Source organism: Equus quagga, chromosome 4 (assembly GCF_021613505.1).
Source record: "Equus quagga isolate Etosha38 chromosome 4, UCLA_HA_Equagga_1.0, whole genome shotgun sequence".
In the NCBI taxonomy this organism is placed as follows: Eukaryota; Metazoa; Chordata; class Mammalia; order Perissodactyla; family Equidae; genus Equus; species Equus quagga.
In genome coordinates this window covers 58,921,397-58,938,402 of record NC_060270.1, presented here as the reverse complement: position 1 = coordinate 58,938,402, position 17,006 = coordinate 58,921,397, and the positions used below count along the sequence as shown (strand labels likewise).

General features: G+C 36.9%; 1 protein-coding gene across 1 annotated transcript in view; it reads left to right on the top strand.

Moving 5' to 3' along the window:
* LEKR1 (leucine, glutamate and lysine rich 1) overlaps positions 1 to 17,006 on the top strand; it is a 189,455-nt gene that overhangs the window by 85,372 nt on the left and 87,077 nt on the right. Inside the window, exon 5 of the mRNA XM_046659844.1 lies at positions 13,791 to 13,976. Coding sequence (XP_046515800.1) covers positions 13,791 to 13,976 — 186 coding nt within the window. The remainder of the gene's footprint in view (positions 1 to 13,790; positions 13,977 to 17,006) is intronic.

The following is a 17,006-nucleotide window of genomic DNA, read 5'->3' as shown; positions in this document are numbered from 1 at the left end:
CTGACCAGAATTTCAAATCAGCTGTTAGCTCTGTTCAACAACATAAAGGAAAATAAGCTAATAATGAATGAAAAGATAGAAAACCCCAGCAAGAAACTATTAAAAATTGGAAATTCAAGAATTGAAAAATACAGTATCTGTATTTAAAGCCAGTGAACTTTATGATAGATCAATAGAAATTATTCAAGTTGAAGAAGAGAGATAAATATAAAAAAAAAATGAACAGAGCCTCAGGGTTCTTAGGAAGGATTAAAATGCACCATAAATGATAAATATGGGTAAATATGAAAGACTCTTTTTTCCTTTGAATTTTTAACAATTTCATACTCATTTAAAGTAAGAATTTTAATATTGTGGATTTATAAAGCATGTTGATTTAACATATGAAAACTAGAGCATAAAGGACAGAGGGAAGGGGTAAATAGATCCATATGGTTGCACTTTCTTTGTTTTCTATGTGATGTGGTGCAGTATGCATTCTGTGTTGACTAAAAAATTAAGGATATATAATTCCTAGAGAAACCACTAAATGATAAATACGGAAAGATCTAACTAAAAAAACTAATAAACAAATTTAAAAGTAACTCTTTAAAAAGTATTCAGTCAATGGAGAATTAACATTACCCGACTCTAAGACTTAGTATAAAGTCCCAGTAATCAAATCAGTGTATGACTGGCATAGGGATCAACAATAGATCAATGGAACAAACGAGCCTGGTAAATGACCCCTATTTATATGATCGTTTTGCTTTCAATGTTCTCTTTTTTTTTCTCCCCAAAGCCCTAGTACATAGTTGTATATCCTAGTTGTAGGTCATTCTAGTTCTTCTACATGGAATGCTGCCGCAGCATGGCTTGATGAGTGGTGTGTAGGTCTGCGTCCAGGATCCTAACCGGCGAACCCCAGGCCACCAAAGCAAAGCATGTGAACTTAACCACTACACCACAGGGCCAGCCCCTGGTCATTTCACTTTTGACAAAGGCACCAAAACAATCCAATGGAAAAAAGAAAGTCTTTGAATAAATTGTGCTGGAACAACTGAATACCAAAATGGGAAAATATACCTCAACTCCTGCGTCACATCATACATAAAAATTAATTCAAGGTAAATCATAGAGCTAAATATTAAAACAAACTATAAAAGAAGAAACATAGGAAAATATCTTCATTAATTGGTAGTAAATGAGGATTTCTTGAATAGGACACAGAAGTAAGAACTACAAAAGCACAAAAATTGACAAATTAGACTTCATCAAAATTAAAAACTGCTCATCAAAAGATGCCACTAAAAAAAGTGAATAGGTTAGCCATAGACAGCAAAAATATTCAAAAAACATGTGACAAAGGTCTGCTGTCCAGGTTACATAAAGAACACCTACAAGTCAATAGTAAAAGGACAAACAGTCCAATCAAAATGGCCAAAAGATTGGAACAAACCCTTTATAAGGAAAGATATACAAATGGCCAGTAAGGACATGAAAACATGCTCAACATTATCAGTTATAAGGGAAATGCAAATTGATACCACAGTGAGACACCAGTACATGCCCACCAGATTGGTTAAAATGAAAAAGATTGACAACATCAAATGTTGGTGAGGAAGGAGAGCCACTGAAACTCTCATACAAACTGGTGAGAGTATAAAATGCTATAGCTACTTTGAAAAAAGATCTGATGGTTTTTAATAAAACTAAAGGTACATCTATCTGATGGCTCTGAAATTCTTCTCTTTGGAATTTGTCCCCCCAAAAAAAGTGAAAACATATGTCCACAAAAATACATGTATAAGAATATTCAGCAACTTTATTCAAAATAGCCTTCAGCTGGAAAAAGCCCAGAAGTACATCAATAGAATGGATTATCAAAAAAAGGAACCGAAGAAACAATGGAATATAGAAAGAACTGAAGATGATGCAGTAACTTGGATAAACACAAAAAATATGCTGCCTTGTTTATTATGAAACATAAAACTGTTTTATGTTACAAAGTATAAAATTGCTTATACTTTATTATGTATACGTGTATGAAAGTAGACTTATGCAAATAATACATACTGCATGATTCCATTTATATGATGTTCTAGAATAGGGAAAACTAACGTATTGTGGGAAAAAATCAGTACTTACCTTGGAGGGAGGCTTCACTGGAAAAGGGGTGTGGAGCACTCTCTGTGGTGATGGTAGAGCTATTTTGACAGGAGTTTGGGTTACACAGTGGATGCATTTAGCAAAACATCTAATGATACATTTGAGATTTGTGTGTTCTTTTTTTATGGAAGATTGGCCCTGAGCTAGCATCTGTTGCCAATCTTCTCTTTTTTTTCCCCTCCCCAAAGCCACAGTACATAGTTGCATATCCTAGTTGTGGGTCATTCTAATTGTTCTATGTGGTCTGCCTCCACAGCATGGCCTGATGAGCATTGTGTAGGTCTGCACCCAGGATCCAAATTGGTGAACCCCAGGCCACCAAAGCAGGGTGCACAAACTTAACCACTATGCCACCAGGCTGGCTCCTGTGTATAACAATATCCTTTTTAACTAATTTTAAGAATTAAATTTAGACAAATACAGATGAATAGTATAACATGAATTATATTAATTATTTTTACATAAGATTTTAAATTTTACACAGATGGTTTCATACTTGTAGGTATACTTTGAACTTGCTTTTTTTAGTCAGTGATGTTTTTGAGATTGATGTTAATAAAAATAAAATATTACATATGTGTTAAGTGTCTTATTTCTTCCAGAAGCAGACACTGAATCAAAGATATAAGTGCAGATAGTTTATTTGGGAAGTGAAAGTAACCTGGATATAGGGAGGAAAGGCAGCTAACAAAGCTTGCACTATTGCAGTGGGCAACTGGAGCTTCATATGGTGAGGAAACTCTGAGAAATGGTTTGAATTCCCCACTCTGAGAGTGAGGGAGCTGGGCATCAACTCCTGAGTCATTGGTTGAGGGCTGTTCCCAGGCAGTGTGGATTCCTTGGCGCTTCTAACCTGCCATTTGGTGGGCAGGCTGCTGTCTGCATTTCCTGGGAAAAGATTCTTCCAGCACAGAGATGCAGATTCTGGGACAGCTGGAAGTCAGTAGAAGAATGCTGAAAGGTCAAAGGGATATAGACATGGCCCTGACAGTGTCTGCTACAGTTATAATATAGATTTGCTTTACAGAATTGTCTTTCATCATATAAATATACTCTATTTCATTCATTATTTTGATTATTTGAACATTCATGTATATCTTTTTATGGATATATGCTTTTATGTCTTTCTGATAAATACCTAGGAGTAGAATGGCTGGGTCACATGGTAGAGTATGTTTAACTTTTTAAGAAACTACTCAGTATTTTTCTAAAGTGCTTGTTCCTTTCAAATTCCTACCAGCAACATATGAGAGTTCTAGTTGCTCCACATCCTTGTCAACACTTTGTATTGTCAGTCTTTTTAATTTTAGCCATTTTAATGGGATGTGTAGATGATGTTAATCTATGTTTCAAATAGTCTTCTTGATAATTTTCTCATTTTTCAGTGTCTTGTCACATCTTCTTATGGAATATTTACCCCATAATGTCAGTAATGGTAGCTCTGTCATACCAGAATAGAAGCAGCATCAGCTCTGCAAGTTATTGTTTTCATTTATGTTGCTTTTAGTATCTTCTCTAATCCATGATTTCTTTTTGGGAATCTTTTAAGCCAATTGTCCACTTTAGGATTGTTAGTTTAAGTCAGCCACATAAGAACACATAGACTGCAATAGGTCATGATCACAGGCAGAGACAGAAAAAGCAAGGAGGCACTGACAGCCCGTCTGCATCAAGGAATAATACTCGTCCCTCAGAAACCTCACTCACTTTATTCTCACTGAGTGTGACTGTGGCCATGACTGTGTGATACATGGACAGAGAGAGAAACTTTAGGTTAACCAAGGGGAAATTGGCTAAGAGTCTCCCAGCACAAGTTTCTGCCCTTTCTGTGATTGTCTCAGTGCAAATGTCACCTCCTCAGAGAGCCCTTTGCTGACCACCCTAGTTAAAGGAGTCTTTACTTATCCTATTTTTCTGTTCTATTTTTTTTTGATGACACATCCCTGTATTCTATATTTTACATATTTTTTGAAAGCATCTAGAATTTTAGCCCCTTCTCCTTTTAAAAATAACAGTTTCTTTAAGCTTTACTCCCACGTTATCAATCATTATTTAGACTCAAGAAGTTTCACTTGTCTTTTGCAAATTATTCTTTATAGTGTAGTAAAGTCTTCAAATGTTCAACAGGAAATGATTTTCAAAATTATTATTCTATGCAAGATAAACTAGAATTCAAGTATAAGGTCAAATACAGACATTTTTGTACCTGTAAACATTCACACATTTTATAATCTTGAAGCCATTTCAGAAATAATTACTTGAGAAAAGTTCAACAAAATAAAAATGTATCTGTTCTATTTTTAATAACATTTATCACTGTCAGAAATATTCTTATCCGTTAACTGATTTATGTGTTGACTGACATCTCCTTTTACTCGACTGTAATCTCCACAAGGACAGGAATTTTCCTGCTTTGCTCAATCTGTATTCTTAGTGTTTTAAGACAGTTGTGTGTGTGACATAGTGGGTGCTCAGTGACCACTGTGGAATGGAAATGGAAGTCAAAGTACAACAAAATTTTAATACTGAGATTACTGATAATCTTTGTGTTCCTTTTTTAAACCTCTGAGTATTTTCTGAACATTTTTGGTAATGTTCAAGTATTACTTCTGTAATCTGGGGAGAGGGAGTAAGGACACAGGAAGGGCCTTGGTTATGAGCAACACTTGCCTAGAAGCCGTGGGTTACCATCAGTAGTAAAATTCTTAATCTGGTTTTTAAAACCAGTTTGAAAGTTGTTTATCAAACTTATAAGAAGGCAAATGCAAAAACTTAATAATTCTTTTTTTACCACAAATTTAAATGCCCTTAGGGATTTTTATGGCCGTAAACATAAAACAGCCTCAATGTCAGAAAAAGAGCAAAGGAGGAAGTGAACGTTGTCTGCAGTCTCATTAAATGGAGATGTCCGCTATTAACATTTTGACGTAGAAGTTTCTAACCATTTTTTTCTGTGCATAGTTATATACACTCAGTATATCATGGAAATATAGTTACACCAACTAACTGTGTAAAACTATGTTGACATAGAGTCTCATAGGAATGTATCTTAACTGATTTAACTAGTTTTTATTCGTGGACGTTTAGGTTGATCATAGTTCCTACTTTCATAAATAAGCCTTCAGTGAACAGTTTTACATGTGCATTTCTGTGATCTTGTCTCATTTTTTCTTTAACATAGTTAATTCCTAAAAGTAGAATTTAAGAGTCAAGGTGTATGCCCATTTTGTTTTTCGTTTCTAAGTAATAGCACATTTTACATTTTATCTAGCATGAGGAGACAGGAGTTAGTTTTCAACCCTTGACTTTAACACTTCCCGTTATAGTAAATCACGTCACTGTCACCGCGGAGCGGGAGCTTCATTTAGAAGTTGCGCAGTGGTGATTGCAGACGCTCAGAGATGGAGATACCTGCACTAGGACAGTATATTCAATTCCCAAGCAAGAGCTTAGTGAACACAGCAGATGGGGATATATTATTGTGGGGAATCTTTGCTTCTTTTTAAAAACTTTCTCCTTACTCAGTGTCATCAGTGCAGTCAAACCCCAGTCTGTGCAGTACTCCACAGGTGCTGATGCTTGCCTTTTTTGCAGTTTCTTTGATCAATTTGAACACACTTGAAATTTAGCTGCAGTTCTAGTAAATATATAAACATGCCAATTTTACAACATAGAATTTTAAGTAAGTACTCTATGTCTTAAATTTAAATTCAGAGAAGATAAATTGTGTAATGCTTTTAAAGGTATTGAAAAGCTTGAGGAGCTATCACATCGTTACAAAAGGATGGCCGAAAGCCCAGGAAACCTATTGACCTGTGCTGTCCAATATGGCAGCCACCCACGGCACGCGGCTGTTGAGCACTTTAAATGTGACTCTAGGCTCTTGTTGAATGGTGAGATTTTCGATATGTGGAGTTAAATAAAATACACTATTAAAAGTAATTTTACCTATTTCTTTTTACATTTTTAATGTGGCTACTAGAAAATTTGAAAGCGTAGATATGGCTTGCATTATATTTTTGTTGGACAATGCTGGTATAAATAGTGAAATGAACTTTTTCACACTTTTAAAAACTTTTAAAATATTATAATTGTATTTGAATTTATTTGGTATTTGCAAAAATTATAAGGACTTAATGTGAATTATAGTTGAAGAATACTTTCAACAGTTACTCTCTTAAGCTTAACTTGTTAATGTTTCTTATTTCTAGTTTGTTGTCTTGACTATTTAATTCAGCCTTTACTTACGTTTATTAAACCAGTTCTACTCATAGTCAGTAATTAGAACTTGAGGCAGAAATCAGGCAGAATCTGGAGGGGAATGTGGGATCCTTGATAGCTTTGCCGTTTTATAGACCTGACTGCCAGGCCTGGAGGAGGGCACACAGCCAGTGTGTCTGTGCCAGCCTGCACTGGCCTCTGTGTTGTGGGCTTCAATTCTTAAATACTTACAGATGTGGAGGAATCCTAAGAGCAGGGTTCTCGAGCCAGAGCGCCAAAGTTCACTTCCTGCCTCTACTACTTAGAAAGAAACTTCCGCCTCTGAGTCCTTATTGGTAAAATGAGGAAGTATGCGCATGCGCGCACAGACACACGCTCTCACACTCTACATTGTGCCTAGCACTGTAAGGAGTCAAGATGTTCTTATTATTTTATTCTTTTTTATTTTAAAGTCCATGTTCCTTCTGTTGTGTTAAATTCTCATTTATCCCGTGGAAGTCTTCATTGTGGTGGGCTTTTAGCCCTAAATAAGGGAACAAAATTAATACCCTTTACTTTTACTCTAAATATATATGTATTTTTGTTTTAAATTAAAAAAAATTATATAAAGAGAGACAGAGAGACCCACATAAATATGCCCAATGGATTTTTGACAAAGATACACAAGAAATTCAATGGAGGAAGAATATCCTAGCCTTTTCAACAAATAGTGCTGGAGTAATTGGATATGCACAGGCAAAATTTTTTTTAAAAACATGAACCTTCACCTAAACCTCACACCTTATACAAAAAATTAACTCAAAATGGACCACAGACCTAAATGTAAAACATGAAACTAGAAAATCTTTGGGACCTAGGATTCTCAGGCTTGAACTAAGAGCATGATACATAAAATAGAAAATTGACGAATAGGACCTCAACAAAATTAAGAACTTTTTTCTGTGAAAGATCCTGTTAAGGGGATAAACAGATGAGTTACAGACTGGGAGAAAATATTTGCAAACCACATATCAAACAAAGGACTTGTATGTAGAATATATATAAAAAGAAACTCGCAAAACTCTACATTTAAAGAAAAAGTTTAATTAGAAGATAGGCTAAATGTATGAGCAGAGACTTCACCAAAGAGGATATATAGATGGCAAGTAAACACACGAAAAATTTTCAACATCTTTAGCCAATTAGGGAAATGCAAATATAACCATAATGAAATACTACTACACATCTATTAGAATGTCTAAAATTTTAATTGAACATACCAGTGTCGACAAGGATTGGAGAAACTCGATCACCCAGCATTGCTGGTAGGAATGGAAGTTGGTGCAGCCATTCTAGAAAATAATTTTGCAGTTTCCTTTAACACCAAAGGTGCCCTTACCACATGACCCAGTAATTGCACTCTTGGACATTTATCCCAGAGAAATGAAAACCTATGTTCATGCAAAAACCTATACATAAATGTTCATAGCGGGTTTATTCATAATAGCCAAAAGTGGAAACAGCCCAAATGTTCTTCCGTGGATGAAGGACAAGCTGTGTTATATCCATACCATGGAATACTACTCAACAATAACAGGGAACCAATTAGTGCATGCTGAAAGGAACTACGTGAGTCAGAAAAGCCAGTCTCAAAAGGTTAATACTATATGAATCTGTTTACGTAGCACTCTTGCAATAAAATATAGAGATGAGGAGCAGATTAGTGGTTTCCAGGGTCAGGGATGGTGCGGTTAGGAGTAGATGTGTCTGTAAAGGAGTAGAGGAAGGCAGCTTTGTGGTGATAGAACAGTCCTGTATTTTGATTGTGTTGGTAGTTACACAAAGCTACACACATGATAAAATTGCGTAGAACTACCCACAAACACACACACACACAACACATGAACACGTACATAAATGAGGTGAAATCTGAATTAGCTCTGGGGGGTGTACCGATGTTAACTTTCTGGTTTTGATAGTATCCTGTCATCATACAAAATGTCAGCATGGGGGAAGGGGAGTGGAGGTGGCGTCAGACCTCCCTATACATTTCTTGGCAACTTCTTGTAAATCTGTAAGTATTTCAAAATAAAAAGTTTTTAAGAAATCTAGTGTTTTATGATCCCTTCATTAAATAATAAATTTAGTCTTTGGGATTTTTTTGTATTATTGTAATAAAACTGTAAAGTCATGTGAATTTACAGTCATACACTGTAACATCAGCATGCCTTGGCAATAAGGCTATAGAAGTTTCCTAAAAACGTAATGATCTAATACAATTTTAAGTTCATTTGAGTAAACTGACAGGAAAAAAAACAACAGGAAAATCTTATCAAGGCCAAGAAATTGATTGTATAGGATTAATACTAGTAATTATACTTGCATTAGCTAGAAAATTATATAACACTTATTCTAAAAGCTAAAAGCATATATTAGCTATAAACTTTGACAATATTATAAATATTTTAAACAACAAATACTTTTAAAAAAATACCAGCTTTTATTTGTGATCTGTATGGATATATCCTTATGGCGTGAGTTGATTCTGCATGGCATAGTTCTTCAATTGAAGGGTTGGTGTAAAACAAAACTTGAAACATTTTTATAAGAAGTAAGATAAACTCTTAATTGCTCTATCCTAACACAATTGTTTTCATTTTTTCACTTTATGTTCTAGTTCTCCACATGCTCATCTATTTTTACATATTTATAATCACAATGTAATGCCAATAAAGATTTTTTTTTAAAGATTTTATTTTTTTCCTTTTTCTCCCCAAAGACCCCCAGTACATAGTTGTATATTCTTCATTGTGGGTCCTTCTAGTTGTGGCATGTGGGACGCTGCCTCAGCGTGGTTTAGATGAGCAGTGCCATGTCCACGCCCGGGATTCGAACCAACGAAACACTGGGCCGCCTACAGCGGAGCACGCGAACTTAGCCACTCGGCCACGGGGCCAGCCCTGCCAATAAAGATTTTAAAATATAGTATCATCAGCCAAGTTGTGTCTCCAAAAATTCGTATGTTGAAGTCCTAACCCGCAGTATCTCAGAATATACCTGTATTTGGAGGTAGGGTCCTTAAAGAAATAATTAAATTTAAGTGGGTGGGCTCTAATGCAAGATGACTGGTGTTCCTATAAGAAGAGGAAATTTGGAAACAGACACATATAGAGGGAAGATGATGTGAAGACACAGGGAGAGGACAGCCACCTACGAGCCAAGGAGAGAGGCCTGGAATAGATTCGTCCCTCACGGCCCTCAGAAGAAACCAGCCCAGCTGACAGCTTGATGTCAGACTTCTAGCTTTTAGAACTGTGAGGAAATAAATTTCTGTTGGTTAAACCACCCACTCTGTGGTACTTTGTTATGATAGTCCTAGCAGACTAATATAGTAAATCCCATACACATTGCACAGCATTACTAAGATACTTTAAAAGATTTGCATGTTGAAATTAATTTAAGGTCAGTTCTTTTGGTTTTTTTGGTGAGGAAGATTGGCCCTGAGCTCAGATCTGTGCCAATCATCCTCTACTTTGTATGTGGGGTGCTGCCACAGCATGGCTTGATGAGTGGTGTATAGGTCTGCACCCAGGATCCGAACTGGCAAACCCTGGGTCACCAAAGGGGAGCATGCGAACTTAACCACTATGCCACCGGGCTGGCCCCTTAATTTAGTTTTTAAAATCAAAGTCCAAAACAGAAACAACATTCCCAGAAAAAGGCATTGTTTAATATTTTCTCGCTAACAAATTATGCTGAATATCGAATAGCAGATATGAGTGAAATATTTCCTACTCTTCAAATGAGTGGATATCACTTTATGTAATCAATATTTTTAAGTTTAAATGTTCATAGATTAGGTATTCTTAAACCAGACCATAGCTTTTTCTTTTTGTTGAGGAAGATTAGCCCTGAGCTAACATCTGCCGCCAGTCTTCCTCCTTTTGCTGAGGAAGACTGGCCCTGAACTAACATCGTGCCCATCTTCCTCTACTTTATATGTGGGATGCCTGCCTCAGCACGGCATGCCAAGCAGTGCCATGTCTGCACCCGGGATCTGAACTGGCGAACCCCGGGCCGCCAAAGCGGAATGTGAACACTTAACCACTGAGCCAGTGGGCCGGCCCCCCCATACCTATTTTAATAAAAGAAATTTCAGAAAAAAAATTTTTTACCAAGGCAGAATATGGTAACAAGTGTAGAATCAATTTGCTTCCACTCTCAAAATAACTATTGACTGAACAGCTCTTAAACTTTTAAAATTCATGTCCTGGGGGCTGGCCCTGTGGCCAAGTGGTTAGGTTCGCGCGCTCCGCTGCAGGCGGCCCAGTGTTTCGTTGGCCCAAATCCTGGGCGCGGACATGGCACTGCTCATCAAATCATGCTGAGGCGGGTCCCACATGCCACAACTAGAAGGACCCACAACGAAGAATATACAACTATGTGCTGGGGGGCTTTGGGGAGAAAAAGGAAAAAAAATAAAATCTTTAAAATTCATGTCCTGAATTAGGCTTAGATATGTAGTTCACATTTTTCGTAAAATTGATGAGGTGAAGGATATGGTAGTCCTATTTGCTCATCTTCTTTCGGATGTGTGTTTTTACTGCCTTACCTAGTCTGAAATTAAATTATCTGGGGCTCAAAATGCTTGCCTCTGAAGTGAAGGGTGAGGTAAGATAGACACATATTCAGGAGCTTCAGCTAGTGGTATATTAGAAACTCTTTCAAAGCTTCGCTCAGTCATGCCTTTACTCATTTAGTGGGTATTTATTGAGCCCCTGTTAATGTGAGGATGGCATGGCAGAAATTATGGGGGGAATGAAAAATGAGTAAGACATTACCTGTCACCTAAAATGACTTACAGCTCAATAGTAGATCCTATGTATACATATGATTAGTGCCAGAGAAATGGTGTAAATTGGTGCGAGTTCCAGGAGGATCAAGGTCACTTCTAGATTGGGCCACAAAAGACTTCCAGGCAGAAGTAGCATCTGAGCCGCGGCAGGCCGGGTGTGAGGTTAGAGGACTTTCTCATGGGGCGCTGCTGAAACAGGGCAAGCGCATGGTGAGTACAATGACTGGAATAGGTTGACCTGGTAGAGGTCATAACTTCTGAACCCCAAATTGGGACACAGGACTGACACATAGGAAGTTTATTAATGACAAAGGTGGGATTGAATGTTTGACCAGGATGCCATAGGTACAGGCCTGTGTAGGTTCCCGAAGGTGAGTGAATTCATGTCTGTTGAGTTTTCTCTCCTAATTTCATGTTAGAAACATTGTAGCCCCTGTTAGTTTTGAAATCTTGCTGTACTTTTCCATGTGTTAGAACATATTTCACAAATGAATTTGTTTTGCAGATTCTTATTCTTTTGATGTCAGATAGAAAGTCATGTTGACATGAGTAGTTATTTTAGAGACAGCTAGTAGTGTACACCAACAGAGTCAGCCTGCTAACCCAAGCAGCATCACTCTGGCAAATGACAAAACAGGTGACAGCGCGTGTGTGCTCCTCTGCAGTGTCATTCTGACTTAAACATAGATGGATATGGTTAGGGTATGATACCGTTTATTCAGCATAAGAAGCCACCTTTATGGATATAAAAATACCCAGGAAGACTTTTTGCCTGAAGTAAAACTGGAGCCTCCTTATTTGTTTTAACTACATTCTTTAAAAATGTTATGTACTAGTGTGTTAACAGTTTACCGCACACAAATGGGTGCATATCGACAAGTTTTTAGAAGCATATGGCTATTCCTAGGAAAAAAATTCCCATATAAAGTAATCATTAGAATATAGTAGAACTCCACTTATTTGGTCCCTGCCAAATGGATAAAAATATAAATAAAATAAAATTATTTGCCCAGCTTTTCCATTTTGAGCAGGAATTGAAAGTGAAGAAGGTGCCAGACACCTTGGGCTCATGCCTTAGGTCTGTCTTAAATGTCGCGTGTTTTCCAGACGTACTTTCTACCCACGGAAAGACATTTTGCTTTCTCTCCGGGGACCACATTCTTGATCCTACTAGTCGCCATCCCTCAAGGCCTGCCCTGTTCCCTGGGCTTTGTTCTAGCATGGTGCTTTTCTTCTCCTGTAACCATTTACCGCCCGGATCACCTCTACTGCCATGTCTATGGATCTCTGCTTCTGGTCTTCACTGGCCCATGTGACTGCTCTTTCTACTGTGGTGGCTCCAAGACCAATCAACCGAGACGACTTCCTTTGACACCCAATCACATGCTAAACCCCTCACATGGCCCAGGATGAGCTAACCAAGGAAGGGAATGCCAAGTGAACTCTCTGGAAAAGCAGACTGTCTAGATTTTTTCATAGATCACATCCTCATCAATTCCGTTAATTGTGGTTGTACCAATTTTATAGTATTTTATCATTATTGTATGTGTCTTTATATTTTCATAGTGGTTTAAGGCAACAGTGCTAACAAGACTGATGAAGGGAGAGCTTGATAATGATCATTTTGAAGGATGATGTGTGCCATGCATTTCTCAGGAAATTATACAGATTAGTGTATCTAAATCAACATAATGCTGTGGAGGCATATTTTTATTAAACTTAATCTAAGTGAACAATGACAAATGATTATTATGATGAAATTCTGGCCTCATTTTGAGGAGGCAGAGTATTTTTAGAATCATTAAGATATATTAACTAATACTTTCTCCCCATAAATTTGTTAGTTTTAGACACTGCATCCTTTTATTCCTCTCCATCCCTACCACTTCTCTTCGTAATTTGTGTAGCACATATCCTAGTTACTCTCCTAGAAATGCGCCCGACCAGCTCATGCTAGCACATTTAAACTGACTTTATCAATCACGTTGCCAAGAAAACAGTTTAATTTCAATAAAACCCAGAACATTACACAGATATTATGTTATTCATTTATGTAAATATTTAAAAAGCAGGCCGATTTGCCATTAAATACAATTTAAAGGCTAAAAAAACTACTAAAATGTTTCATGCACTGTTTAGCAGTAAAATCCTTTTTCTTCTTTGTTTTCCAGAATAACTACTAAATTTAAAGTTAACCTTCTGGTTAGCTGTCAGGTGTCATTAAACTCTGAGAAAGGTCATCCTGGCTTTTTATTTTTTTTTTAAAGATTTTATTTTTTCCTTTTTCTCCCCAAAGCCCCCCAGTACATAGTTATATATTCTTCGTCGTGGGTCCTTCTAGTTGTGGCATGTGGGACGCTGCCTCAGCGTGGTTTGATGAGCAGTGCCATGTCCGGGCCCAGGATTCGAACCAACGAAACACTGGGCCGCTTGCAGCGGAGCGCACGAACTTAACCACTTGGCCACGGGGCCAGCCCCTCATCCTGGCTTTTAAGTGTTAATTTTCTGAGAGAAAATAATCATTTTTTGGAGAAAATGTTTTATGATTCAGTCTTGTCTATTTGTAAACTTTGTATTTTCTTTACAGAAATAGAGATACTAAATAAAAGTTTGACACTGTGCCAGAGAAATAAGGTATGCCTTGAAGAAGAAATGAAAAATCTGAAAGTATTGTCAGATGCAGCCATCCTGAGGTCTCAGCAGATTCAGACGTCCACACAGCAGGAAGTGAACTTGCAAAGCAGATGCCATGACCTGGAAAAACAAGTCCTGGGTAAAAGAGAATTATTTCTTGCCATTGTTAGCAACTAGCCATGATAAAGAAATGTCTAAATTTTTATTTCTCTTATAATCACAACAAAATCTTGTTTCAATTATTTGTGTTACATATATGCCTAATTATTAGTAACTATGTCAATAACATGTCTGTGATCAGTGCTTGCTCTCATCCCTTCCTATTCCATCATTTTGAGTGGAAAGATTTAAATGAATGTACTACACACGTTTCAAGCACAAAGTAAAATTTCAGGCAAACAAAGTTGAATTTACTTGAGTATATTATTACCTCAGTGGATGGTGGTTTAGAGTAATGAAGGAAAACATGGCATACGCTGTTATATAAGGTGAATCCAAATTTGTAGGCATGCCTTCATTTTCCCAAATGAAAAGATTAAAGACTGTGTTTTGGGCACCTTGGGCAAAGTTTTTTCATTTCTCCCTCAGAGGAATGAGTGTCTTGGCAAGAAGGCTGTGGAGTCTGCACTTTTTCCTAAAGGCAGTAAGGAGTCATGGAAAATTGGTAATCAGAAGAATGATATAACACAAGCAGTGTTTTAGCAAAATTAGGCTATTAGCAACAAGTGGAAGGGTTCCAAATGTCAGGCAATCGGAGCCAAGTAGCCATTTAGAAAATATCTTTGCTGGTAACCCAGACCCTAGACTAATTGTAAGGAACTCAAGTAGGGAAGGGAGCTGACATTTTTTAGGTCCTAATATGTACTAGACACCATGCCGGCACTGTGTATAAATTCCTTCTGTCAGTTCTCACAGTGACCTTGAAAAGCAGGTATAATTATCCCATCAGAGAGGAGAAAATCAAGGCCGAGAAAGGACATGCCTGTTCCCACGTAGCTGGTAGATGGCAGGGAGTGAAAGCAAGCCTGGTGGCACTCCAAGGCTCGTGCCCCTCCCACTCTGTCTCCTTGGCCCTCTCCGTGGCCACAATGGCAAGGCTGAGGTAGAGTCAGGGGTCGGGGACTACCAGGCCTAGGGAGGTGAACACATGCTGAGCAGCCAAGGAGAGAAGGAAGTCACAGAGGGCTCTGAGCCTCTCGGCTTGGGAGCCTTGAATGATGGGAACATACCACAGACTAGGGGAGTCTGGAGAGAAACTGGCATTGGAAGAGAAGACAGGAGCCATCACATGAACTTGGAGGCAACATAAGGTCATATGTAAATTTAAAAATCAGATATTTTAATTTTCTCTTCTGTGAGTACCTATTCATAGATTTTGCCATTTTTCTGTTGCACTGTTGGAATTTTCCTTGATAATTTTTAAGAGCAGTTTATACAGTATAGTAATTATCTTCTGTATTCAATGTTTTTCTAACGTATAATTTGTCTGTTGACTTTTTATGGTAAACTTCACCATATCAAAGGTTTTCATTTTGCTGTGATCAAGTTACTATCTTTTATTGTTTCTAGTTAGTCCTGGTTAAAGCAGTCTCTTCCATTCCTAGATTGTACATAGAGTCTCCTGAGTTTTCTTTCATTTAACAATACATATGGATTTATTTTTTATATAGGGTGAGATATGGGGGTCCAGTTTTATTCTTTTCCAGTGGATAGCCAATTATATCAGTATTATTTATTAAATAATCCATCCTATTCCACTAATTAGAACTACTATCTGTCATATGTTAAAATTTTATATATGCTAGCATCTATTACTATATTGTCTCTCCTGTTCCACTGATTTACTTGAGGGACCATTAATATCATATTCATTTAAATATAGTGACTTAGTAGCATATTTTCATAAATATGCTAATATGCTATTACCATAAACATGGTAAGTTTTTCTCTCTCCACTGTGCTTACTTTTTAAATATATATTTGGAGGCAGTTTACTTACTTATTTATTTTGGTGAGGAAGAGTCGCCCTGAGATAACATCCATTGCCAATCCTCCTCTTTTGTTTGAGGAAGGTTGTCCCTGAGCTAACATTCACGCCTATCTTCCTCTATTTTGTATGTGTTACACCGCTGCAGCATGGCTTGATGAGCAGTGTGTGGGTCCGAGCCTGGGATCTGAACCCGTGAATCTCGGGTCGCTGAAGCAGAGCACACAAACCTAACCACTCTACCACCAGGCCGGCCCCTGGAGGCAGTTACTCTTTGATTCGAACTTTAAGATCATTTATTTACCTCTAATCCAAAGGCTCTGATAGACACATAGTAAAGTTTTTCTCCTCCAGTCTTTATACTTATCTTACATATTCACAGGCAGTTACTCTTCCACATAAGCGTTAACATAATTTCATTCAATTCTAATCCCAACAGGGATTCTAATTGGGATTGCATTATATTTATATACTAGTTTTTGGAGAGTTGACATTTTTAGTGATATGAAGTCTTCTTAATATTATATAAGTCTTCTCATTCAAGAATATGGTATATCTTTTCATTTCTCTAAATGCTGTTTTATATCTTTAATATGATTTTGTAGTTTTTTAAAAGTATGTTTCGTTGCCATTCTTTTAAAATTTATGAGTATCATTTTGCATCTGCTGTTAATGGACTATTTTCTATATTTCCACTTGTTGGTATTTGTTGATAGGATAGAGAAATGCTGTTGATTTTTATATATTTATCTTATATCCATCAACTTTATAAAATTCTCATATTAATTTTGTAGCTTTTTATTGGTGTCTCTTGGATTTTCTGGTTATACAGTTATATCATCAGCCCCAACATGCCCCAAAATGAGTTCACTTATTCTTTTCCAATGTTTATATCTACTATTTTGTTTTCTTGTGTTGTTCATGTCTTATTAAATTCCTTTGAACCTCTGAGACTGTGTTAAAGATAATGGTGACAGTGAGCATCCATGTCTGCCTCCTAATTGTAATTGAAATCATTTGGTGTTTTGCCACTTGGAATTATATTTGATGTTTGGTTTTTAGTAAATATTCTTTATTTTTAATTAAATATTTTTCTTCTATTCCAATTTTACTTAGATGTCTTATTAGAAATGCTTTTGGATTTGTTAAATGCCTATTCAGCATCTATTGATATAATAGCAT